The sequence below is a fragment of the Arachis hypogaea genome, chromosome 16, assembly GCF_003086295.3.
Source record: "Arachis hypogaea cultivar Tifrunner chromosome 16, arahy.Tifrunner.gnm2.J5K5, whole genome shotgun sequence".
In the NCBI taxonomy this organism is placed as follows: Eukaryota; Viridiplantae; Streptophyta; class Magnoliopsida; order Fabales; family Fabaceae; genus Arachis; species Arachis hypogaea.
The window spans coordinates 68,956,567-68,984,400 of NC_092051.1; the positions used below are offsets into that span (position 1 = coordinate 68,956,567).

General features: G+C 38.9%; 1 protein-coding gene and 1 non-coding gene across 2 annotated transcripts; one reads left to right on the plus strand and one right to left on the minus strand.

Annotated features, from left to right (window-relative positions):
• Positions 1–7,511: 7,511 nt before the first annotated feature.
• On the plus strand, positions 7,512–10,457 carry LOC112754337 (cyclin-dependent kinase F-4-like). Its single transcript, XM_072220846.1, has 8 exons — positions 7,512–7,659; positions 7,892–7,981; positions 8,069–8,207; positions 8,383–8,477; positions 8,558–8,610; positions 8,710–8,776; positions 9,766–9,853; positions 10,140–10,457. The coding sequence occupies exons 4-8, from the start codon at positions 8,386–8,388 to the stop codon at positions 10,272–10,274; spliced, it is 435 nt and encodes a 144-aa protein (XP_072076947.1). The 5' UTR covers positions 7,512–7,659; positions 7,892–7,981; positions 8,069–8,207; positions 8,383–8,385; the 3' UTR covers positions 10,275–10,457.
• A 7,000-nt stretch (positions 10,458–17,457) lies between these two features.
• LOC112760946 (small nucleolar RNA R71) lies at positions 17,458–17,565 on the minus strand. The gene has a single exon (XR_003181358.1). It is a non-coding gene; the product is annotated as a small nucleolar RNA R71 (small nucleolar RNA).
• Between the last annotated feature and the right edge of the window lie 10,269 nt (positions 17,566–27,834).

The following is a 27,834-nucleotide window of genomic DNA, read 5'->3' on the forward strand; positions in this document are numbered from 1 at the left end:
TGAAGGCTTGAAAATGATTATGAAGGGGATGAGGAATGGAGGTGGTTCGGTGGTCTATATATAGGTGTGAAGGCAAGGTGAGTGCAAATGTTCTTGTTGGGGGGGGGCACGGTATTCTTTAAGAAGTGGATGAATTGCCTTAATGGTTTGATTGTGTTATGGGAAGTATGAATCTTCTAGCTAATGCATGTTGAGTTATTCTTTCCAATGCACAAAATTCAAGGCTCATGTGACTTCCTTTTCCTTGTGTGTGTATCCGTGACTCCTCTTCCAAGATTTTCCATCACTTCTTTCTTTCATTTCCCTGCAACAAAATTCCAAAACCTTGAGATTCTTGAAGTGTCTTAACTAATGCTAACAAATTATGATGATATACTAATATAAACTTGACTATAACAAAAATTAAAATCAAAGGATTGCTTTCATATGCTAAAAAAAAACTATACTTTCTCTTTTTTCTGGCATTATTTATGTATGTGAGGACACCAAACTTAGTTTGTGACTAAGTGTTATAATAAGGTTAAAATTTACCATTTGCTTCAAAGTTAGCCACACCAAACTTAGTGTCCTACATACACTACATGCTAATTCAACCCCCGCCCTTTTTTTTAAATTGTATATGATGCAATCTCTCATTGTTGACTACTAAAGTATAAAAATAAAAGAAAACTCCTGTGCATGGGTTGCCTCCCATGAAGCGCTTGTTTAGTGTCCTTAGCTTGACATTGCAGCTCCTCTGCTCATGTTAACAAGTGCACACTTTCTTCCTTGCTCCAAGGGCCACCAAGATAAAGTTTCACCCTATGTCCATTGACTGTGAAGGTCTGTTTTGAAGTTTCATCAAGTAACTCCACATAGCCATGAGGGGATACTTTGGTGATGGTGTATGGACCAGTCTATCTAGATCTCAACTTCCCAGGGAAAATCTTCAGTCTTGAGTTGAATAGCAACACCCTTTGGCCTGGTTCGAATGTTCTTGGGGAGATCCTCTTGTCATGCCACATTTTTGCTCTTTCCTTGTATATTCTGGCATTTTCATATGCTTCTAGTCTGAACTCCTCCAATTCATTGAGCTGTAGTAACCTCTTTTCTTCTGCTGCTTGAGAATCTAAGTTCAAGAGTTTAGTGGCCCAAAAGGCCTTGTGTTCAAGCTCCACAGGGAGATGGCATGTTTTCCCATACACTAGATGAAATGGAGATTTTCCTATGGGCATTTTGAATGCTGTCCTGTATGTCCAAAGTGCATCATCCAGCTTCCTAACCCAATCCTTTCTTGTTGCTCCCACAGTTTTCTCCAAAATTCTCTTTAGCTCTCTGTTTGCGAGTTCAGCTTGTCCATTTGTTTGTGGGTGATAGGGTGTGGCCACTTTATGAGTAACTCTATATTTATGGAGAAGAGAATTTAGTTGCTTGTTGCAGAAGTGGCTTCCCCCATCACTTATAAGTCCCTTAGGCACTCCAAACCTAGTGAAGATGTTCCTCCTTAGAAATTGCAATACCACATTAGCATCACATGTAGTGGTGGCTATTGCCTCTACCCATTTTGAAACATACTCCACTGCCACCAAGATGTATTTGAATGTGTAGGATGGAGGAAAGGGTCCCATGAAGTCTATTCCCCATAAGTCAAAAAGTTCCACTTCCAAAATGAACTTCTGAGGCATCTCATTTTTCTTTGTCAGCCCTCCTGTTCTTTGGCATTCATTGCAGTGACTCACAAATTCTCTAGCATCCTTGAAGATAGAAGGCCAATAGAACCCACTTTGGAGGACCTTTGCAGCAGTCCTTTCGGCTCCAAAATGTCCACCATAGCTTGAATTGTGACAATGTTATAATATGTCTTTCATTTCAACCTCAGGTACACATCTTCTAATCATTCCATCTGGGCATCTTTTGAATAGAAAGGGCTTATCCCACAAGAATAACTTAGCCTCATGTAGCAGCTTCTTGATTTGTTACCTTGTGTATTCTTATGGGATACTCCTTCCTGGTTTGTAGTTGGCCATGTCCGCAAACCAAGGAGTCTGCTGAATCTGCAAGAGGTATTCATCTGGAAAGTTCTCATTCACTGGTTGGGAGGTGTCTTGATTCGTTCCTTGTGGCAACCTTGATAGATAGTCCGCAACTTGATTCTCACTGCTTTTTTTGTCCTTGATCTCAATGTCAAATTCTTGTAGAAGTAATATCCATCTGATTAGCCTTGGTTTGGCATCCTGTTTTGACATTAAATACTTGAGAGCAGCATGATCAATATAAACTAAGATTTTGGATCCAATCAAATATTGCCTAAACTTGTCAAAAGCATACACCACAGCTAGTAACTCTTTCTCTGTTGTGGTATAATTTTTTTGAGCTTCATTCAATACTTTGCTTGCATAGTAGATGACATGGTGCTTCTTGTCCTTCCTCTACCCCAGCACAGCACCAATTGCAAAGTCACTTGCATCACACATCAGTTCAAAGGGCAATCCCCAAATTGGGGGTGTGATGATTGGTGCTGTGGTGAGCTTAGCTTTTAGAGTCTCAAAGGCCTGCTTACATTCATCATCAAAGGAAAAAGGGTTGCTCACCACAAGCAAGTTGCTTAGTGGTTTAGCTATTTTGGAAAAATCTTTGATGAATCGTCTGTAGAACCCAGCATGGCCCAAGAAACTTCTAACAGCTTTTACACTTGTTGGTGGTGGAAGTTTTTCTATAATCTCTACTTTTGCCTTGTCCACCTCTATACCCTTTTTTGAAATTTTGTGTCCAAGAACAATTTCCTCGGGTACCATAAAATGGCATTTCTCCCAATTTAAAATCAAATTGGTTTCTTAGCACCTTTTTAAGACTAGGGTAAGATGGTGCAAGCATGTATTGAAAGAATCACCAAAAACAGAGAAGTCGTCCATAAAAACTTCAATAAATTTTTCTACCATGTCTGAGAAGATGGATAGCATGCACCTCTGAAAGGTAGCTGGGGCATTACACAACCCGAATGGCATTCTCCTGTAAGCAAAAACTCCAGAAGGGAAAGTGAAGGAGGTCTTCTTTTGATCCATGGGGTCAACCACTATTTGATTGTACCCAAAATATCCATCAAGGAAGCAGTAATAAGCGTGGCCAGCTAGCCTTTCCAGCATCTGGTCAATGAAAGGGAGGGGGAAATGGTCTTTTCGTGTGGCATCATTCAACCTCCTATAATCAATGCACATCCTCCATCCAGTCACTGTTCTTGTTGGAATAAGCTCATTCTTCTCATTGACAATGACAGTCATCCCACCTTTCTTTGGTACTACTTGAACTGGGCTAACCCATGGACTATCAGAGATAGGGTAGATGATCCCAGCTTTACATAGCTTCAGTACTTCCTTTTGAACCACCTCCTTCATTGTGGGATTCAATCTTCTCTGAGGTTGTACCACTGGTTTAGAATTTTCCTCCAAGAGAATTTTGTGTATACATATGGCAGGACTTATACCCTTCAAGTCATCAATGGTCCATCCCAATGCATCTTTGTGAGCTTTTAACACCACAAGATGTTTTTTCTCTTCCTCTGCGCTCAATGTAGAGTTGATGATCACTGGGAGGCTGTCTTTTTCACCAAGGAATGCATATTTAAGATGAGGGGGTAATGGTTTCAACTCTTGTTATGGCACCTCTTCTTTCTTGGTTTCACTTGGTTTCTCTGGTGCTTCCAATTTGTTCTCTTCTTGTTCTTGGATGTCATGGATTTCCTCCTGTTTCGCTTGATGGCTTGTTTCAAATACTTCTTCAACCAAAGAATCCACCACATCAACCCTCATGCAACTCTCTTTCTCAACGGGGTATTGCATTGCCTTGAAGACATTTATGGTCATTTGCTCATCATGTACTCTGAAGATCATCTCTCCCTTTTCTACATCAATGATTGTTCTAGCTGTAGCCAAAAATGGTCTACCAAGGATAACTGAGTTACTCCCCTCTTCATTCATATCTAGGACCACAAAATCGACTGGGAATATAAAATTCCCCACTTTCACCAAGAGGTTCTCAACTATACCATTTGGTATCTTGATAGATCTGTCAGCAAGTTGGAGAGACATCCTAGTGGGTTTCAGCTCTTCTATCATCATCTTCTTCAGCATGGTAAGAGGCATTAAGTTAATGCTTGCTCCCAGGTCACAGAGTGATTTGTCAATGGCTATATTCCCAATTGTGCATGGTATGAGGAAGCTGCCTGGATCCTTGAGTTTTGGTGGCAGTCCCCTCTGAATAATAGCACTACACTCTTGAGTGAGAATCACTGTTTCTTTTTCTTGCCAACTTCTTTTCTTGGTGATTAATTCTTTAAGAAACTTTGCATATAATGGCATTTGTTCTAAAGCTTCTGTCAATGGAATGTTGATTTCAAGTTTCTTAAAGATTTCCAAGAACCTTGGAAATTGTTGATCCTTCGTTCCTTTGTGTACCCTGGTTGGGTATGGGAGCTTGGGTACATAGGCTTTAACTCTTTCATTCTTGCTCTCCTGTTGTGGCTTGACATCATCCTTGTTATTGGGGTGGCTATCTTGAGTGTGTGTCTTGCTTTGTGGATTTTCATCTTCTTTGCTTTTTTGAAGTGTTGATGCCTTTTCTTCATCTTGCGTGTCCACTGTGTCTTGCTCCTTGAGTTTTGTTGCTTCCTTGTTGGAACTTTCTCCGATTACTTTGCCACTTCTCAACTGCAGAGCTTTACATTCTTTGCTTGGGTTGGGTATTGTATCATTTGGGAGGACGTTAGTTGGCCGTTCATCTTGTTTGGCCAATTGTCCCACTTGCCGTTCAAGGTTCTTCATGGTAACTTCATATCTCTCTTGCCCTTTAATCATGGTTTGAGTGGACTGAGCAATTGTTTGTAGGGCTGCCTCAAGACTTGAAATCCTATTTTCATGATGGTCAATTGGCGGTATGATGGGGGTGGATTGTTGTTGCTGGAAGTTATTTGAAGGGCTGGTGTGGAAGTTTTGTGGGTTGGATGTTGGTGCGTGAAAGTTATTTTGATGAGCTTGTGAGTTGTTGTGGGGTGGTTGATATGTGTTTTGTGATTTTTTGTATTGGTTAGTGCTGTTAGATGAGTGATTTTGGTTGTGTGTGTTGCGGGGGTGGTTGGAGTTGTTGTTCTTCTGCCATTGATTTTGATTATCACCCCATCTCAGGTTGGGGTGGTTCCTCCAGGATGAGTTGTATGTGTCACCATGGAAGTCATTTTGAGAAGAATTTGAGGCATTTTGTATGTATTGAACCTGTTCTTGTTGCTGCTCAACATGGCTCGCTTCATTTTGACCCCATTCATTTGAAGGTTGATTTGTTGTGTTCACTGAAGCTATTTGGAGGCTATCTATTCTCTTAGCCATCATCTCCATTTGTTGCTGGATTTGTTGGTGCATCAACTTGTTCTTTTCCAAGATTGTGTCCACTCCTTCTAGTTCCAATACACCCTTCTTTTGACTAGGTTGGCATTGCCTCTGATGAGCAAAGAAGTATTGGTTATTAGTTACCATGTCTATGAGATTCTGAGCTTCTTCGGCTGTATTCATCAATTGTAGCGAGCCTCCTGCAGAGTAATCCAAAGACTCTTGAGATCTTTGAGTCAACCCTTCATAGAAATTTTGAAGTTTATCCCATTCACTGAACATCTCAGGTGGACATTTTCTAATCAGAGCTTTGTATCTTTCCCATGCCTCATACAACGATTCCCCATCCATTTGAGTGAACGTTTGCACCTCTATTTTCAACCTGATGATCCTCTGAGGCGGATAGAACTTGGATAGGAATTTATTCACCAGATCGTCCCAATTGTTGATACTTTCTTTGGAAATATCTCCAGCTATTGAAATGCCTTATCCCTCAAAGAAAATGGGAATAATAGCAGCTTGTAAACATCTGGATGCACACCATTTGTCTTGACAGTTTCACATATTCTTAGGAAGACAGATAGGTGTTGATTTGGATCCTCAAGGGGGCCTCCTCCATAGGAACAATTGTTTTGCACGAGAGTGATGAGCTGAGGCTTCAATTCAAAATTATTTGCATGAATATTGGGAGCGAGTATACTGCTCCCACAATGTATTGGATTTGGGAGAGTGTAAGAAGCTAGAACTCTCCTTTGAGGTGGGTTGTTATTGTTGGCAACACTACAAGAAAAATACCCATTCAGCCACACTTTTTTTAAGCTACATTTGAAAAGCGTAGCCTATTCATAGAATAGGCTACGCTTTTTTCAGTGTTGCCTTTTTATAAGAGAAAAGGAAACACAATTCTGGCATCATTTAAAAAGTGTAGCCTTAGGTATTATAGAAATCACTTATAAAGCGTAGCCGTATGTTGATATCTATGAGTTCACTTTTTGTATTAAAGAGAGTGCTTTTAAAGGGTAGCCTATTTATTAAGTTTTGGGTGCACTTTAAAAGTGATGCCTAATGTATCTAAAGCCAAAAGCTTACACTTGATAAATTTTTTTCCTCACTTTCTCAAAAGCAAACTCACACACTTAGTCAAATTTTTGTCCCTTCAAAACTCACACTTAATAGCCTTCGGAAACCCTCTCACCATCAAAGATGTAAGATCCAAAATTTTCGAAAAATATTACTGAGTTAATTTCAACTTATATATTCATTAAAAATTTTATTTTTAGAAATTATTTTATTAAAAGTAATTAAATCAAGTTTTGATAATTAAATTGGAAATTTTACTTAATCTTATAATTATTGAATAATTTTATATATTTAAATTATACAACTTAATAGTTGTAAAAGAATAAAAATTTTATACGATTTAGTTAAAAAATTGAGATTTTGAAATTTAATACTTTGATTTTTATAAACAAAAAATAAATTATATTTCTAATTTTAAAATTAGAATATTTGATTAAAAATTGATTAGTAAATTGATAATTAAGTAGTATTTTTAAAATAATTTTAAAAGAGCAAATTAGATTTCAATTTTTTATAATATACTTTAATTTTATTAAAATTGACCAAATCTCAATTTACCCAAAATTTTTAATTTCACTTTTGTCCCAAATTATATCCTAATTCCTAAATTAATCCCCAAAAAGCCCTAACCCCTTCTAACCTAGCCACCGCCAATGTTTCCCTTATCTGACCAATACACAGCAGCAGTTTTCCTTTCTTCCTAATTCAACCTAAGACACAGCAGCAGTAAAAGGAAAAGAGGGAAAAAGGATAGCGGAGAGAAAGAGAGAACCGAGGGGGAAGAAGAGAAGAGGAAGGTTGCGCAGGCGCCACTGGCCATCGCCGCTTCGTTGTCGTCGTCCTTGCGAGCCGCCACCGCCGGCCTGGAGCCCGCCGCTCGTGTCTCGCCGCGGGACTTGGTGCTGTCACTGCCATCGCGTCGTTTGGAGAGGAAGAGTCGTGCCTGAGAGAGGGAGAATCAGGAGGAGCGTCGCACAGGAGGGAGGTGACGCCTTGTTGTCGCGGTGCTTCCATGGCCACCGACGCGCCGCTGCACTTCATGGTAACCGCCGAAGCCTTCGTCACCACAGACACAGTCAACGCTGATTAGGGCAGAGGAGAGTGGAAAGCATGAGAGATACACGGAAGACAGAGGAGCAGAAACGCGACAAGGGGGAGAAGGGCGAGGTCTGCTCTCATGCCGTCCTGCTCCGCCACCGCTGCTGCCATCGATTAGATTGAATTTGTATGCTCTGCTTTATCACCGCTATGGTTTCCATATTCTGATTCTAATTCTAGTCCTTACTTTATCTTGAATCCCTAGGGTTGTAATTTCTTTTAATTCCTATCCAATTTGAATATTCTGTTTTGCTGCAACCATGGCCACTACTGTGAGGACTAATGTGAGGACTAACATTATCGCTATATGGTTTTTTATTTTCTGTTTATAACTTACTTCAATTTCTCTTGGTTTACAGTCACTAAGAAAAATGAACCACCCAAATATTGTGAAGCTAAAGGAAGTTATTCGAGAAAGTGACATTCTGTACTTTGTTTTTGAGTACATGGTGGGTGGCCAGTTCTTCATTAGATGTGGTCTGCATCATCTTGTGCAAAGTCCAGTAATTGATGTTTCAATTTTTTGGGTGATTTAGGAATGCAACCTGTACCAACTTATGAAAGACAGGGAGAAGATGTTTTCTGAGGGTGAAGTTAGGAATTGGTGTTTTCAAGTTTTCCAAGGTCTTGCATATATGCACCAGTGGGGATACTTCCACCGTTATCTGAAGCCTGGTACGTTTATCATTGCATCCGAATCCTTTGTTAAATGTGCTATATGATAAAATAGAGAACATGCTTTTTGAGTATGTTAGCTTTTTTTTTTTCAAACTTCTCAAGAATTACCTAGCTTTTTCTATCAATTATGAATCATTTAGGTTGACATTTTAATGAAGTTGTTATTGTGCAGCAAATGGAGATTTATACTATGGTCTATTCTGATTTTGGCCTAGCACGTGAGATCAGTTCACAATCACCCTACACTGAGTATGTCTCCACACGGTGGTAAGTGCTTTCAACTTTTGTATGTAAATTGTTCAGTTGTGTATTGTGCAGTTTATAAGTTGTACGCTGGCTTCTGTTAGGTATCGTGCTCCTGAAGTGCTACTTCAATCTTATCTGTATAGCTCCAAAGTTGGTAAGTATATGCTTTAAACAGCGATAATGATCAAATTAATACTGTTTGGAGTGATGATAAGTACCATTTTATTTACTGAATTTTCTGTCACTCATTTAGACATGTGGGCAATGGGTGCTATAATGGCTGAACTGTTCTCTCTTCGTCCTCTTTTCCCTGGTGCCAGGTAGTCTCTCTCTCTCTCTCTCTCTCTCTCTCTCTCTCTCTCTCTCTCTCTCTCTCTCTCTCTCTCTCTCTCAAATACGATCTTCCGTCGAAGATCTTATGTCGTGTTATCAATGTTAAGTGTCTGGTAATGTTTATCTTTTTTTGGTTCCTTATGTTGTGTTATGTGTTCTTGATTGGTAATGTTTATCTAATAATTCTCAGTCCTGGTTTTTGTGAATCTACTTCAAGTTTCAAATGGCACTTTCAAACATGTGCTACTGACCAATTTCAATATGATAATGCCTGAATTCAAAAGGAAAAGAAAGAAAATAGAAAACAAGTACTTTAGTAGCACAAAGAGTCAACTTTGAAAGTTTGACACATTGTAATTTGATCTTATATATTGATGGGTAAATTACTTTAATTAGCAAGAATCTCTAATCCACAAATGTTTGTGTTTTGGCTGCTGGAATCAGACTATTTCGTGAACAGTATTGTATGACAAGAAGACTAGAACTAATTTGCTTCAATGGCCAGTGGAAGAAATAGAGAGCTTGAGACTTAGCAGTGATGAATTTAAGGAATTATTGGTTAAACCTGGCATAGTAGTGCCATTACACATTGGCCCTGCAACACAGGATTTTTCCATAGTTATTGGTTGCATTGTTACAACTTGTATCTCACAGTAATCATGGTTTTACTTTACACTTTCCTGATTTTTATTTATTTATTTATTTTTTGTTGTTCAGTTGGACATATTTTTTGGACCATTTGGCATTTTGGCTATTGCAAATGACCAACTTTCTGAACTAACACCAATTTATTTCTGTCTTTTAAATTATGGAAATGGAACCTCAACTACTACAACTATTACTACTTCTACTTCTACTTCCTTCTGTGTTGATGAAACTAGGTACTATTAACTAATGAATCATCATCATTCATATTTGTTTCTTCCTTTATTAGGAGAAAGTGACAAAATATATGAGTTGTTGGATAATAATGCAGGTCATCAAAGGCACCTGATGTATCAAAGCTAGTTTTCGGAAGCAAATTGCCTATTCTAAGTGATGAAAAACTATCATTGAAGGTATTGGTAAGTAGTGTCAATTAACCTATTTGGTCTCACGTGACTTGATTCACGAGATAATATTAAAATTGGATTATCAAAAATCACACATAAGTCGATATGGTTCATTAAACTGATTAAAGATTCAATACTTTCAATTTAGTTCTTGAAAGATATCACTATGTGTCAAGTTGGTAAGTTAACTTTACTACTATGTCACTAATGATCGCTGACATATGGAGACACCTGCACTCTTTTCTTTGAAGGCATGTTAAGCATATCATCTAATTAACTTGTGGCAATGACTTTTCAGCTTTCCGAGGCAAAAAAACGAGAGCGGGCCTTTACGAATAGAGGACGCCGGAATCAGTTGCGCTCAATGGGAGAAGCCAAGAATTTGCTTCAATATATGTTCAATTCAGTCGCAGATGTTAGGTGCTCTATTTGACATCAATTTGTTTTTTTCTCTTCTATCAGAAGATTAATAACTTTTATTAGAAGATACTTATGTAGAATACAATATTTTGGTTTTTTATAGTTTATTAGTAGTAAATTCTAAGTGGTCTAATGTATATTTTGATATGGGTATATTTAATTTAGTGTGAGATGTATGAATACTCATTTATGATCATCCCAATATTTTTAGTTTATTATAAATATATTTTGTTAAAGGATATTTTTTATTATTTAAAGAATATTGTATGGTATTATTATGTATTTATTTTTATTTTATAATTTTTGACTAATTTAATTAAAAAAATAGGATTATATATATAATCATATTACTAAATATTAGGTTTTAAAAAAAATTATTAGAATATATATATATATAGAAAATAAAAAAAAAACAATGAGGGACCTAAGGCTACACTTATATACAGTAGCTATAGTATACAAAAAAAAAAAAAAAAAAGAGGGACTTAAAGCTACACTTATAAAAAGTAGCTATGGTATACAATGTGGCTACGCTTTACAAATGATGCAGTAGCGTTGAAAAGCGTAGCCTATTCTGAAAAAATGAAAGCTGAAAAGCGTAGCCTTTGGTCCTGGACAGCATCACTTGAAAAGCGTAGCCTATTTCCAAACGCCAAAAGCGTAGCCTTTGGTGCAGAAAAGCGTAGCCTTTGAGAATAGGCAACGGCCGAATAGGAATCACCCCAAAAAGCGTAGCCGTATCCCAAAAAGCATAGCCGTAGCCTAAGGCATCATTTTTTTCACTTTTGGCTACACTTTTCAAGTGTACCTGAATGGGTGTTTTTCTTGTAGTGCAACTCCCTCAGCAGGGTTATGTGAGTTGCCCTCCATGACCTGGTCTTCTCCTGCTGAATCCTTTTCACCAATTATCCCTTTTCCTGTTGCTTCTCTTCTTAACCTTCGGAGGGTTCTCTCGTCTCCAGGATCAAGTCTCCTTGCCCCTGACATACACAAACACACAAACCAACAACACAAATGAAACACTCTATTGCTAGAGTGAAGTTTAGTTAGCAAAACAAAATATCAAACAGTTAGTGGGCTTTAACAAAGAAAAGAAAAATGCTTAATCTAAACTACCATTCACTTAATCATTGTTAATCTTTGCCAATCCCCGGCAACGGCGCCAAAAACTTGATACGTAAAAAATTAATTTCACGTAATTACCGGCAAGTATACCGGGTCATATCAAGTAATAAAACTCACTAAGAGTGAGGTCGATCCCACGGAGATTGGTAGATTAAGCAACGTTAGTTAAATGGTAGATTTAGTCAAGCAGACATGGTTTTGATTTCATGAGAATTTTAATTTTTGAACATAATTGCAAGAATTTAAATGGCAAGGAATTTAAAGAACTAGAATATAGAAAGAAAATGAAAGTAAATAACTGAAACTTAAAATGCAAGAAACCTAAATGACATTAAAGATAAATTGCAAGAAAGTAAAGATTGCAGAATTTTAAAGAGCATAAGAGTAAATAGCAAGAAATAGAGAAACAGAATGTAAATAACAAGAATAATAAATTGCAAGAATGTAGAAGGGAATTGGGTAATGGGTATTCAAACAACTAAAGAGCAAAAGAAATGAGAATTAAGGATGGAAAGGATCATTAGGGATCGGAGATGCAAATTCTCATGAATTGATGTTGATCAATTCCTTCTCAATCATGGGTATAGATCCATGGCAAATTGTGGGTAATTGAGTCCCAATCTCTTGGTAACTCAATTTCTCTCAACACAACCAATTGCCACTCTCGTGATCTAATTGTTCATGAGAAGAGATGAAGTTCAATTTCTAATCCAAGCCACACAACTTTCAGAATCTCAACTAAGGGAGGTTACATCTCACATACCAACCAAAGTGTATTGATCAAGGAAATCATGAAAGGATGAACTCTAAACTGAATTATGTGGCTCCTTTCTCAAATTCACCACATAATTCATATAGATTAATCCCTCTCTCGATGGTGATTGAATCTGTGAAGAACAAGAGTTTCCTTTTAGATGAACCACTTGAATTGAGAAGGAAAAGAGAAGTTATCAATCCATTCAAATGAGCAGAGCTCCTCCCCCTAATGAAAATGGGGTTTAGTGAATCATAGCTCAAATTTCAACAAGTGCAAAAGTAAACATTCAAAATTCAGTAGAGAAGAGTAATGAAAAATGAAGAAGTTCTTTAAAAAAAACTGAAATTCAAACTTACAGAAGAAAACAAAATAGAGAACCCGTAAGAAGCAGTAAAACAGAAATGCTAGTTTTTCAATGTAAAAGGCTAAGTGTCCAAAATAAAAAGTAAAAGTTCCCCCTTGTACAATTTCCTTCTCTATTTATACTAGTCTTCAAAGCTTCTAGAGGTTCATCAATTGGGTTAGCAATTTGGGCTTTGTCTTTGTTGATTTGGCTGGCTCATTAGAGGAATTGTTGGCCTTTGAAGAGAGCAGAGGATTACAGAGCAAGTTGGCATCAATTCTGGCCCAAGAGGGACGTTACTGGCAAACACGCCAGCCTTGTTGCACGTTGGCAACGTGCATGGTAATTTTCTGGGAGTGGGACATAGTGCTTGGGCATTGTTGCCCAAGTTGTTGCCAAACACTTGCTTGTTCTTCACTTTTTGTGCTTGATGTTGCCTAAAGTTGCCTCTGGTTTGACCTTCAATTTTGTGCTCCACTATAGACTATTATACATAGTTGGAAAGCTCTTGATGTCTACTTTCCAATGCAACTAGAATCATCTCAATTGAATCTCTGTAGCTCAAGTTATGCTCCATTGAAGAGGGCAAGGTCAGGCTGCCCTAGTTGGGTGTTTTTGCCAAACACGCCACCAGTAACGCCCATGACAACGCCTCTAGCCCAGATTTCTTGGCCAGGGCGTTGTTGCCCAAGTTTCCAAGGAACACATCAGGCCATTCTAGCCTTGGCAACGTGTTCGATCACCCTTCTTTGGCCCATTCATGCTTCCTTGAATTTCAACCTCTGATGAGCGGATAATTTATACGCTTTTTGACATTGTTTTTAGTATGTTTTTAGTAGGATCTAGTTACTTTTAGGGATGTTTTCATTAGTTTTTATGTTAAATTCACATTTCTGGACTTTACTATGAGTTTGTGTGTTTTTCTGTAATTTCAGGTATTTTCCGGCTGAAATTGAGGGACTTGAGCAGAAATCAGATTCAGAGGTTGAAGAAGGACTGCTGATGCTGTTGGATTCTGACCTCCCTGCACGCAAAGTGGATTATCTGGAGCTACAGAACTTGAAATTGCACGCTTCCAATTGCGTTGTAAAGTAGACATCCAGGGCTTTCCAGAAATATATAATAGTCCATACTTTGGCCAAGAATAGACGATGTAAACTGGCGTTCAACGCCAGCTTTCTGCCCAAATCTAGCGTCCAGCGCCAGAAAAGGAGCCAAAACCAGAGTTGAACGCCCAAACTGGCACAAAAGCTGGCGTTCAACTCCAAGAAGGACCTCTACACGTGCAACACTCAAGCCCAGCCCAAGCACACACCAAGTGGGCCCCGGAAGTGGATTTATGCATCAATTACTTACTCATGTAAACCCTAGTGACTAGTTTATTATAAATAGGACCTTTTACTATTGTATTAGACATCTGGGAACGCATAGTTCTTAGACCATGGGGGCTGGCCTCTCGGCCATGCCTGGACCTTTCACTTATGTATTTTCAACGGTAGAGTTTCTACACTCCATAGATTAAGGTGTGGAGCTCTGCTGTTCCTCAAAGATTAATGCAAAGTACTACTGTTTTCCATTCAATTCATCTTATTTCGCTTCTAAGATATCCATTTGCACCCAAGAACGTGATGAAGGTGATGATTATGTGTGACGCTCATCATCCTTCTCCCTTATGAACGCGTGCCTGACAAACACTTCTGTTCTACATGAAATAAGCTAGAATGAATATCTCTTAGATCTCCTAACCGGAATCTTCGTGGCGTAAGCTAGAATGATGGCGGCATTCAAGAGAATCCGGAAGGTCTAAACCTTGTCTGTGGTATTCCGAGTAGGATTCAATGATTGAATGACTGTGACGAGCTCCTAACTCGCGATTGCAGGGCGTTAGTGACAGACGCAAAAAGATAGTAAATCCTATTCCAGCATGATCGAGAACCGACAGATGAATAGCCGTGCCGTGACAGGGTGCGTGAGCATATTATTCACTGAGAGGATAAGATGAAGCCATTGGCAAGGGTGATGCCTCCAGACGATTAGCCGTGCCGTGACAGGGCATTGGATCATTTTCCCGAGAGATGACCGAAAGTAGCCATTGACAGTGGTGATGTATCACATAAAGCCAGCCATGGAAAGGAGTAAGACTGATTGGATGAAGATAGCAGGAAAGCAGAGGTTCAGAGGAACGAAAAACATCTCCATTCGCTTATATGAAATTCCTACCAATGATTTACATAAGTATCTCTATCCCTATTTTATTATATAATATTCGAAAACACCATTATCACTTTATATCCGCCTGACTGAGATTTGCAAGGTGACCATAGCTTGCTTCATACCAACAATCTCCGTGGGATTCGACCCTTACTCACGTAAGGTATTACTTGGACGACCCAGTGCACTTGCTGGTTAGTTGTATCGAAGTTGTGAACCATGGTATTGGCACCATGTTCTTGGCGCCATTGCCAGGGAAAGAAAGAGCCATGAATTTTACATCATTAAAGTGTAATCACGATTACGCGTACCAAGTTGCTCACGTTGCCAGGGATTGTTCGAGCCTGGACATCACAATTTCGTGCACCAAGTTTTTGGCGCCGTTGCCGGGGATTGTTCGAGTTTGGACAACTGACGGTTCATCTTGTTGCTCAGATTGGGTAACTTTCTTTTCGTTTTCTTTTCAAAAATTTTTCAAAAAAAAAATTTTCAAAAAAAAAAATCTTTCAAAAATTTCTCATCTGTTTTCGAAAAAAAAAAAATTAAATAAAAATGTTTTCAAAAATCTATTTGTCTTCAGAATTTTTAAAAATGAATTCTAGTATTTCATGAAGCATGTTGAAGCCTGGCTGGCTGTAAAGCCATGTCTAATTCCTTTGGAATGAGTATGTTGGGCGTGTCATGTCTGAGTTACATACTAAAGCTTGGCTGACTATTAAGCCATGCCTGACCCTTTGATTGGAGCTTTAGAGCATAAGATTCCTGGAATTCATATTAAAAATTTTGGAACCCTTATTTTTGTTTTTCATATAATTTTCAAAAAAATCCAAAAAAATTAGAAAATCATAAAAAAATCGAAAACATTTTTTGTGTTTCTTGTTTGAGTCATGAGTCATGTCATAAGTTTGGTGTCATTTGCATGTGCATCTTGCATTTTTCGAAAATTTCATGCATTCATAATGTTCTTCATGATCTTCAAGTTGTTCTTGGTAAGTCTTCTTGTTTGATCTTGATGATTTTTTGTTTTGTGTTGTATGGTGTTTTTCATATGCATTCTTGAATTCTTAGTGCATAAGCATTAAAGAATTCTAAGTTTGGTGTCTTGCATGTTTTCTTTGCATTAAAAATTTTTCAAAATTGTGTCTATGATGTTCATCTTGACATTCAAAGTGTTCTTGGTGTTCATCTTGACATTCATAGCATTCTTGCATGCATTCATTGTTTTGATCCATAACTTTCATGCATTGCATCATTTTTCATGTTTTCCTCTCTCATCATAAAAATTCAAAAAACAAAAAGATATCTTTCCCTTTTTCTCTCATCAAATTCGAAAATTTGAGTTGACTTTTTCAAAAATTTTTAAAATCAAGTTGTTTCTTACGAGTCAAATAAAATTTTCAATTTGAAAATCTTATCTTTTTCAAAATCTTTTTCAAAAATCAAATCTTTTTCAAAATTCTTAGTTATTTTCGAAAATTCCAAAAATATTTTTCGAAAATCTTTTTCTTATTTTTATATCAAATTTTTGAAAATAACATAATCAATTAATGTTTTGATTCAAAAATTTGAAGTTTGTTACTTGCTCGTTAAGAAAAATTCAAACTTTAAATTCTAGAATCATATCTTGTGATTTCTTGTGAATCAAGTCATTAATTGAGATTTTAAAAATCAAATCTTTTTCAAAATTAATTTCTAAAATATCTTCTTATCTTATCTCTTTCAAAAATATCTTTTCAAAATATCTTTTCTAACTTCCTAACTTCTTATCTTTTCAAAATTTGTTTCAACTAACTAACTAACTTTTTGTTTGTTTCTTAACTTTTTCAAAACTACCTAACTAACTCCCTCTCTCTAACTTTCGAAAATATCTTCCCTCTTTTTCAAAAATTTCTTTTTAATTAACTAATTATTCTTATTTTTATTTTTAATTTCAAAAAAAAAAATTTTCGAAAAAAATACTAACAATTTTCAAAAACCATTTTCGAAAATCACTAACTCTTTTTCAAAATAATTTTCGAAAATTATCCCTCCCCCATCTTATTATATTTATTCATTCATATCCTAACATCTCATCTCACATCTCTACCATCCTCACAGTTGTGTTTCTTCTATTATATTACATTCTTTGTCTCCCCCTCTTCTTCTACTCACACATGGATCCCTATACTGTGGTATAAAGGATCTCTATTATTATTATTATTTTTCTGTGCCCTCTTCTTTGTCATATGAGCAGGAGCAAGGATAAGAACATTCTTGTGGAAGCAGATCCAGAACCTGAAAGGACTCTGAAGAGAAAATTAAGAGAAGCTAAAATACAACAATCCAGAGATAACCTTTCAAAAATTTTCGAACAGGCAGAGGAGATGGCAGCCGAAAATAATAATAATGTAAGGAAGATGCTTGGTGACTTTACTGCACCTAATTCCAATTTACATGGAAGAAGCATCTCCATTCCTGCCATTGGAACAAACAACTTTGAGCTGAAACCTCAATTAGTTTCTCTGATGCAGCAGAACTGCAAGTTTCATGGACTTCCATCTGAAGATCCTTTTCAGTTCTTAACTGAATTCTTGCAGATATGTGATACTGTTAAGACTAATGGAGTAGATCCTGAAGTCTACAGGCTCATGCTTTTCCCTTTTGCTGTAAGAGACAGAGCTAGATTATGGTTGGATTCTCAAACCCAAAGACAGCCTGAACTCTTGGGATAAGCTGGTCACGGCTTTCTTAGCCAAGTACTTTCCTCCTCAAAAGCTGAGCAAGCTTAGAGCTGATGTTCAAACCTTCAGACAGAAAGAAGGTGAATCCCTCTATGAAGCTTGGGAAAGATACAAACAGTTGACCAAAAAGTGTCCTTCTGACATGCTTTCAGAATGGACCATCCTGGATATATTCTATGATGGTTTATCTGAGCTATCAAAGATGTCACTGGACACTTCTGCAGGTGGATCCATTCACCTAAAGAAAACGCCTGCAGAAGCTCAAGAACTCATTGACATGGTTGCTAATAACCAGTTCATGTACACTTCTGAAAGGAATCCTGTGAGCAATGGGACGCCTATGAAGAAGGGAGTTCTTGAAATTGATACTCTGAATGCCATATTGGCCCAGAATAAAATATTGACTCAGCAAGTCAATATGATCTCTCAGAGTCTGCATGGAATGCAAGCTGCATCCAACAGTACTCAAGAGGCTTCTTATGAAGAAGAAGCTTATGATCCTGAGAACCCTGCAATAGCAGAGGTGAATTACTTAGGTGAACCTTATGGAAACACCTATAACTCATCATGGAGAAATCATCCAAATTTCTCATGGAAGGATCAAAAGCCTCAACAAGGCTTTAATAATGGTGGAAGAAACAGGTTTAGCAATAGCAAGCCTTTTCCATCATCCACTCAGCAACAGACAGAGAACTCTGAACAAAATACTTCTAATTTAGCAAACTTAGTCTCTGATCTATCTAAGGCCACTGTAAGTTTCATGAATGAAACAAGATCTTCCATTAGAAATCTAGAAGCACAAGTGGGCCAGCTGAGTAAAAGGATCACTGAAATCCCTCATAGTACTCTCCCAAGCAATACAGAAGAGAATCCAAAAGGAGAGTGCAAGGCCATTGACATAAGCACCATGGCCGAACCTGTGAGGAGAGGAGAGGACGTGAATCCCAAGGAGGAAGACCTCCTGGGACGTCCAGTGATCAATAAGGAGCTTCCCTCTGAGTAACCAAAGGACTCTGAGGCTCATCTAGAGACCATAGAGATTCCATTGAACCTCCTTATGCCCTTCATGAGCTCTGATGAGTATTCCTCTTCTGAAGAGAATGAGGATGTTACTAAAGAGCAAACTGCCAAGTTTCTTGGTGCAATCATGAAGCTGAATGCCAAATTATTTGGCATTGATACTTGGGAAGTTGAACCTCCCTTGTTTATCAATGAACTAAGTGATCTGGATCAACTGACATTGCCTCAGAAGAGACAGGATCCTGGAAAGTTCATAATACCCTGTACCATAGGCACCATGATCTTTAAGGCTCTGTGTGACCTTGGTTCAGGAATAAACCTCATGCCCCTCTCTGTAATAGAAAAACTGGGAATCTATGGGGTGCAAGCTGCTAGAATCTCATTAGAGATGGCAGACAACTCAAGAAAACAGACTTATGGACAAGTAGAGGATGTGCTAGTAAAGGTTGAGGGCCTTTACATCCCTACTGATTTCATAGTCCTGGATACTGGAAAGGAAGAGGATGAATCCATCATCCTAGGAAGACCTTTCCTGGCCACAGCAAGAGCTGTGATTGATGTTGACAGAGGTGAAATAGTCCTTCAATGGAATGAGGACTCCCTTGTGTTTAAAACTCAAGGATCTCCCTCTGCAACCATGGAGAGGAAGCAGAAAAAGCTTCTCTCAAGGCAGAGTCAACCAGAGCCCCCACAGTCAAACTCTAAGTTTGGTGTTGGGAGGCCACAACCAAACTCTAAGTTTGGTGTTGAACTCCCATATCCAAACTCTAAGTTTGGTGTTGGAGAGTCTCAACAAAGCTCTGCACATCTGTGAGGCTCCATGAGAGCCCACTGTCAAGCTATTGACATTAAAGAAGCGCTTGTTGGGAGGCAACCCAATTTTTATTTATCTAACTATATTTTTCTTAGTTATATGTCTTTGTAAGTTCATGATCATGTGGAGTCACAAAATAAATATAAAAATTGAAAACGGAATCAAAAACAGCAGAAGAAAAATCACACCCTGGAGGAGCATCTGTCTGGCGTTCAGCGCCAGAACAGAGCATGGTGCTGGCGCTGAACGCCCAAAATGGGCAGCTTCTGGGTGCTGAACGCCAGAACAGGCATGGTTCTGGCGTTCAACGCCAGAAATGGCACACAAATGGGCATTGAACGCCCAAAATGGCCACCAGCCTAGCGCTGAACGCCCAGAGTTGGGTACAAAGGCATTTTTACATGCCTAATGGGTGCAGGGATGTAAATCCTTGAACACCTCAGGATCTGTGGACCCCACAGGATCCACTCAGGATCTGTGGACCCCACAGGATCCCTACCTACCTCCACTCACTTCTTCTCACCACTCTCTTTCACACAACCCCATAAACTCTCTTCCCCATCACCTCTTCACCACTCACATCCATCCACTCTTCCCCATAAACCTACCTCATAAACTCCACCTACATTCAAAATTCAAAACCAATTTCCCACCCAAACCCACCCATATGGCCGAACCTTAACCCCCCTCCCTTCCCTATATAAAGACCTCCATTCTTCATCAAATTCACACAACACACCCCTCTACACTCCTCTTGGCCGAAACCACATCTCCCTCTCCCTCTCCATATTTCTTCTTCTTCTTCTTCTATTCTTTTGTTTATTGCTCGAGGGCGAGCAATATTCTAAGTTTGTGTGGTAAAAGCATAGCTTTTTTTGTTTTTCCATTACCATTGATGGCATCTAAGACCGGAGGATCCTCTAGAAGAGGGAAAGGGAAGATAAAAGCTTCCATATCCGAGTCATGGGAGATGGAAAGGTTCATCTCCAAAGCCCATCAAGACCACTTCTATGATGTTGTGGCCAAGAAGAAGGTGATCCCTGAGGTCCCTTTCAAACTTAAAAGAAATGAGTATCCAGAGATCCGATATGAAATTCAAAGAAGAGGTTGGGAAGTTCTAACAAATCCCATCCAACAAGTCGGCATCCTAATGGTTCAAGAGTTCTATGCCAATGCATGGATCACCAAGAACCATGATCAAAGTAAGAACCCGGATCCAAAGAACTATGTTACAATGGTTCGGGGGAAATACTTAGATTTTAGTCCGGAAAATGTGAGGTTGGCGTTCAACTTGCCAAACATAGAAGAGAACGCACGCCCCTACACAAGGAGAGTCAACTTTGATCAAAGGTTGGACCAAGTCCTTATGGGCATATGTGTAGAAGGAGCTCAATGGAAGATTGACTCCAAAGGCAAGCCGGTTCAACTAAGAAGATTAGACCTCAAGCCTATAGCTAGAGGATGGTTGGAGTTCATTCAATGCTCAATCATTCCCACTAGCAACCGGTCTGAAGTTACTATAGACTGGGCCATCATGATCCATAGCATCATGATTGGAGAAGAGGTGGAAGTTCATGAGATTATACCTCAAGAACTCTACAAAGTGGCTGACAAGTCCTCCACTATGGCAAGGTTAGCCTTTCCTCACCTCATCTGCCACCTATGCAATTCGGCTGGAATTGACATAGAGGGAGATATCCTCATTAAAGAGGACAAGCCCATCACTAAGAAGAAGATGGAGCAAGCAAGAGAGCCCATTCATGGAGCTCAAGAGGCGTATGAAGCTCATCACCATAAGATTCCGGAAATGCCTCAAATGCACTTTCCTCCACAAAACTATTGGGAGCAAATCAACACCTCCCTAGGAGAATTGAGTTCCAATATGGGACAACTAAGGGTGGAACATCAAGAGCATTCCATCATGCTTCATGAAATAAGAGAATATCAAAAAGCAATGAGGGAGGAGCAACAAAGACAAGGAAGAGACATAGAAGAGCTCAAGGACATCATTGGTTCCTCAAGAAGGAAACGCCACCATCACTAAGGTGGATTCATTCCTTGTTCTTATTTCTTCTGTTTTTCGTTTTCTATGTTATGTGCTATCTATGTTTGTGTCTTCATTACATGATCATTAGTAGTAGTAACTTTGTCTTAAAGTTATAAATGTCCTATGAATCCATCACCTCTCTTAAATGAAAAATGTTTAATTCAAAAGAACAAGAAGTACATGAGTTTCGAACTTATCCTTGAACTTAGTTTAATTATATTGATGTGGTGACAATGCTTCTTGTTTTCTGAATGTATGCTTGAACAGTGCATATGTCTTTTGAAGTTGTTGTCTAAGAATGTTAAATATGTTGGCTCTTGAAAGAATGATGACTAGGAAACATATTATTTGATAATCTGAAAAATCATAAAAATGATTCTTGAAGCAAGAAAAAGCAGCAAAGAACAAAGCTTGCAGAAAAAAAAAATAGGCGAAAAAAAAATATAGAAAGAAAAAGCAAGCAGAAAAAGCCAAAAGCTCTTAAAACCAAAAGGCAAGAGCAAAAAGCCAGTAACCCTTAAAACCAAAGGCAAGGGTAAATAAAGAGGATCCCAAGGCTTTGAGCATCAGTGGATAGGAGGGCCTAAAGGAATAAAATCCTGGTCTAAGCGGCTAAACCAAGCTGTCCCTAACCATGTGCTTGTGGCGTGTAGGTGTCAAGTGAAAACTTGAGACTGAGCGGTTAAAATCAAGGTCCAAAGCAAAAAAAGAGTGTGCTTAAGAACCCTGGACACCTCTAATTGGGGACTTTAGCAAAGCTAAGTCACAATCTGAAAAGGTTCACCCAATTATGTGTCTGTGGCATTTATGTATCCGGTGGTAATACTGGAAAACAAAGTGCTTAGGGCCACGGCCAAGACTCATAAAGAAGCTGTGTTCAAGAATCATCATACTGAACTAGGAGAGTCAATAACACTATTCGAAATCTGAAGTTCCTATAGATGCCAATCATTCTAAACTTCAATGGATAGAGTGAGATGCCAAAACTATTCAAGAGGCAAAAAGCTATAAGTCCCGCTCATATGATTGAAGCTCTGTTTCATTGATAGTTTGGAATTTGTAGTATATTCTCTTCTTTTTATCCTATTTGATTTTCAGTTGCTTGGGGACAAGTAACAATTTAAGTTTGGTGTTGTGATGAGCGGATAATTTATACGCTTTTTGACATTGTTTTTAGTATGTTTTTAGTAGGATCTAGTTACTTTTAGGGATGTTTTCATTAGTTTTTATGTTAAATTCACATTTCTGGACTTTACTATGAGTTTGTGTGTTTTTCTGTGATTTCAGGTATTTTCTGGCTGAAATTGAGGGACTTGAGCAGAAATCAGATTCAGAGGTTGAAGAAGGACTGTTGATGCTGTTGGATTCTGACCTCCCTGCACTCAAAGTGGATTATCTGGAGCTACAAAACTTGAAATGGCGCGCTTCCAATTGCGTTGGAAAGTAGACATCCAGGGCTTTCCAGAAATATATAATAGTCCATACTTTGGCCAATAATAGATGACATAAACTGGCGTTCAACGCCAGCTTTCTGCCCAAATTTAGCGTCCAGTGCCAGAAAAGGAGCCAAAACCAGAGTTGAACGCCCAAACTGGCACAAAAGCTGGCGTTCAACTCCAAGAAGGACCTCTACACGTGCAACACTCAAGCCCAGCCCAAGCACACACCAAGTGGGCCCCGGAAGTGGATTTATGCATCAATTACTTACTCATGTAAACCCTAGTGACTAGTTTATTATAAATAGGACCTTTTACTATTGTATTAGACATCTGGGAATGCATAGTTCTTAGACCATAGGGGCTGGCCTCTCGGCCATGCCTGAACCTTTCACTTATGTATTTTCAACGGTAGAGTTTCTACACTCCATAGATTAAGGTGTGGAGCTCTGCTGTTCCTCAAAGATTAATGCAAAGTACTACTGTTTTCCATTCAATTCATCTTATTTCGCTTCTAAGATATCCATTCGCACCCAAGAACGTGATGAAGGTGATGATTATGTGTGACGCTCATCATCCTTCTCCCTTATGAACGTGTGCCTGACAAACACTTATGTTCTACATGAAATAAGCTAGAATGAATATCTCTTAGATCTCCTAACCGGAATCTTCGTGGCGTAAGCTAGAATGATGGCGGCATTCAAGAGAATCCGAAAGGTCTAAACCTTGTCTGTGGTATTCCGAGTAGGATTCAATGATTGAATAACTGTGACGAGCTCCTAACTCGCGATTGCAGGCCGTTAGTGACAGACGCAAAAGGATAGTAAATCCTATTCCAGCATGATCGAGAACCGACAGATGAATAGCCGTGCCGTGACAGGGTGCGTGAGCATATTATTCACTGAGAGGATAAGATGAAGCCATTGGCAAGGGTGATGCCTCCAGACAATTAGCCGTGCCGTGACAGGGCATTGGATCATTTTCCCGAGAGATGACCGAAAGTAGCCATTGACAGTGGTGATGTATCACATAAAGCCAGCCATGGAAAGGAGTAAGACTGATTGGATGAAGATAGCAGGAAAGCAGAGGTTCAAAGGAACAAAAAACATCTCCATTCGCTTATCTGAAATTCCTACCAATGATTTACATAAGTATCTCTATCCCTATTTTATTATATAATATTCGAAAACACCATTATCACTTTATATCCGCCTGACTGAGATTTGCAAGGTGACCATAGCTTGCTTCATACCAACAATCTCTGTGGGATTCGACCCTTACTCACGTAAGGTATTACTTGGACGACCCAGTGCACTTGCTGGTTAGTTGTATCGAAGTTGTGAACCATGGTATTGGCACCATGTTCTTGGCGCCATTGCCAGGGAAAGAAAGAGCCATGAATTTTACATCATTAAAGTGTAATCACGATTACGCGTACCAAGTTGCTCACGTTGCCAGGGATTGTTCGAGCCTGGACATCACAATTTCGTGCACCAACCTCATTTCCTTGTTTTTGGGGCCTAAAGATGACTCTGATTCGAGCTTCCATTTCATGCTTCATTATGAACTATTATATATCGTTAAAAATCTCTGAATGTCAGCTTTCCAACACAACTAGAAGCACTAAAATTGGATCTCTGTAACTCAAGTTATTCATCCTTGAAGGAGGTGAGGTCAGGCTGCCTTGGTTGGAGTTGTTGTGGGAGTTATTGTGAAACACGCCCATGGCAATGCCCCTAGCCCAGATTTCTTGGCCTGGGCGTTGTTGCCCAAGTTGCCAAGGAACACGCCAGGCCATTTTAGCCTTGGCAACGTGTTCGATCACCCTTCCTTAGCCCATTCATGCTTCCTTGAATTTCAACCTCATTTCCTTGTTTTTGGGGCCTAAAGATGACTCTGATTCGAGCTTCCATTTCATGCTTCACTATAAACTATTATATATCGTTGGAAAGCTCTGAATGTCAGCTTTCCAACGCAACTTGAAGCACTCAAATTGGATCTCTATAACTCAAGTTATTCAGCCTTGAAGGAGGTGAGGTCAGGCTGCCTTGGTTGGAGTTGTTGTGGGAGTTATTGTGAAACACGCCCATGGCAACGCCCCTAGACCAGATTTCTTAGCCTTGGCATTGTTGCTGGCATTGTTGATGAACACGCCACTTCAGCTTCAAGGCAAGAACGCCTTCGAGCTCTCCTTGGCTCAATTTCTTGGCCTTGCGTTGCCAAGGAACACGCACATTCAACTTCAAGTTGGCAACGCCCATGGTCATTTTCCATAGCCACCTTGCAGGGGCCAGCGTTGTTGCTGGCGTTATTGCCACAAACGCTAGTTCATTATCTCCTTGGAAACGTGTTTGAGCCTCTCGCAGGATGCCTTGAGGTGGCCAGCGTTGTTGCTGGCGTTGCTAAGAAACACGCCTTCTCCTCCTTGCCTTGGCAACGTGCTCGAACTTCCTTGGCTTGGCATTTCTGAAGCTAGCGTTGTTGCTGGAGTTACCAAGGAACACGCCACCAACAACTTGCTAGTGAGCTCCTCTTGTTAACAATTTTCACCTTGGCGTTATTATGGGCGTTGCTAGGGAACACGCCAGTTCATTCCCTGCCTGGCAACGCCCTCGATCCTCATCTTGTGGCTCTATTTCAAGCTTCTCTCCTTGCTCTGTTTCCTTGTCAAGATTGATGCATCTTCAACCCTTTTTGCTCTAATTCCTGCTCCATCATCTTTTTTCTTCATCACCTAACATAAACCAAAGAATCTTCCTCAAAGTTTTGCTATCTTATGCAATGAATTTCAAGGACATTATTTAAATCAACGTATTTATAAACCTCTTAATTCATTTGCATGAAGTATGACAAATTTCACCTAGTTCTTGGTTTATGAATGCATGTAGAGAAAACTCACAAAATTGCTTGTTTATTCTAGTAATAATAAATAAAATTAAGCTAAAACCACCTAAACTAACTAGTTAAAATAGCAAATATGCGAATGCATCAGGAGGCCAGATCCAGACAGCATCTGCAGCACTTTCTCTGCCTCTGAAACAAATTTTTGCTCCAACTCCTCAATTTCAGCCAAAAAATACCTAAAATTGCATAAAAATACATAAACTCACAGTAGAATCCAAAAATGTGAATTTACACTAAAACCTATGAAAATATAATAAAACTTAAATAAAGCAAACTAAGAACTATATGAAAACAATGCCAAAAGGCGTATAAAATATCCGCTCATCAGAACACCAAACTTAAACTTTTGATTGTCCCCAAGCAACTAAAAGCAAAGTAGGAAAAAAAGATTAGTAAGATACAAGAAATCTCAGAGTTTCCAATGAGGCTCAGTTTCAATTAGATGAGTGGGACTTAGTAGCTTTTTGCTACTGAATAGTTTTGGCATCTCACTATTCATTGAAACTCAGAAGTGTTGGTATCTCTAGGAACTTAGAATCCAGATAATTTTATTAAATCTCCTATTTTAGTTCTCTTTGATTCTAGAACACAGCTTTTTAGAGTCTTGGTCGTGGCCCTAAGCACTTTGTTTTCCAGTATTACCACCGGATACATAAATGCCACAGACACTTAACTGGGTGAACCCTTTCGGATTGTGATTCAACTTTGCTAGAATCCCCAGATAGAGGTGTCCAGAGTTCTTAAGCACACTCTTTTTACTTTGGATCACGACTTTAACTGCTCAGTCTTAAGCTTTTCATTTGACACCTTCACACCACAAGCACATGGTTAGGGACATCTTGGTTGAGCCGCTTAGGCCAAGATTTTATTTTCTTTTGACCCTCCTAACCATTGATGCTCAAAGCCTTGGATCCTTTTACCCTTGCCTTTTGGTTTAAAGGGTTATTGGCTTTTTCTGCTTTGCCTTTTTTCGCATGCATGTATACATTTTTTTCTTTTATTCTAACATGCTTTTTCTTTTTCTTTTTGCTGCTTTTTCTTGCTTCAAAAATTAATTTATTTAGGATTTTTCAGATTACCAATAATACTTCTCCTTTTCATCATTCTTTTAAGAGCTAACATTCTTAATTCCAATTTCAAATATGAATTGTTCGTTCATACATTCACGAAACAAAAGCAATGCCACCACATCAAGATAATTGAACTATTCTTAAGATCAACTTGAAATTCATGTATCTCTCAATTCTTTTCAAAATAAAATTTTCTTTTAAGGTGAGAGATATATGGAACATTTTATAACTTTAAGACATAGATGATCATGCAACAAGAACAAGAGAGCATACAATAAAACCTAACAGAAAACAGAAAAATAACATAAGAAAAGGGAATTAAGAGAACAAATCCACCTTAGTGATGGTGGCTACTACTCCTCCTTGAGGATCCAATGTAGTGCTTGATCTTCTAATTATCACGCCCTTGTCTATGTTGTTCTTCCCTCATAGCTCTCTAATCTTCTTTATTTCATGGAGGACGGTGGAGTGCTCTTGATGTTCCAACCTCATTTGCTCCACGTTTGAGCTCCACTCTCCTAGAGAGGTATTCAGTTGATCCCAAAAAATTTTGGGGAGGAAAATACATCCCTTGAGACATCTCAGGGATTTCTATTGAGGCGGCTCCACATGCTCTTGCTGTGGTCCATGTGCCGGCTCTTTAACATGCTCCATCCTTCTTTTAGTGATGGGCTTGTCCTCTTCGATGACAATTCTTGCTAAATTGCATATGTGACAAATGAGATGAGGGAAGTGGAGGCAAGTGCCTTTCCCTTCCTCTTTCTTGAGGTTTCACCAGTCTTTGGTGCCATACATAAGAGTGGTAGAAGTCAAAAAGGAAGGCTTTTGCAACACCAAACTTGGAGTTAATAGTCAAAATCGTCCCTAAAAGATACCTCAATGTCTATTTTCGTCCTCAAAAGATAAAGTTAACCAAAATAGTCCTCGAAAGATAACCGAGTTATTCACGTTCGTCCTTCCGTCATCTCCCTCACTGAGTTGGCTAACGTTAGCTAACATGTGACGTTAACTGCCATCGTAGCAGACGCCTAGGTGTCCCCTGCTATTGCTGACAAGGTAACTATGCTGAAATAGTTCAAATCAGTCCCTTAGTCTTTGTACCCTAATCTTCAATTCAATGATAAAT

Coding starts and splice junctions, on each gene's coding strand:
- LOC112754337 (XM_072220846.1), top strand. CDS start 8,386: ATGGAGATTTATACTATGGTCTATTCTGATTTTGGCCTAGCACGTGAG. Junction 8,478..8,557: donor GAGTATGTCTCCACACGGTG/GTAAGTGCTTTC, acceptor GGCTTCTGTTAG/GTATCGTGCTCCTGAAGTGC. Junction 9,854..10,139: donor AACTATCATTGAAGGTATTG/GTAAGTAGTGTC, acceptor ATGACTTTTCAG/CTTTCCGAGGCAAAAAAACG.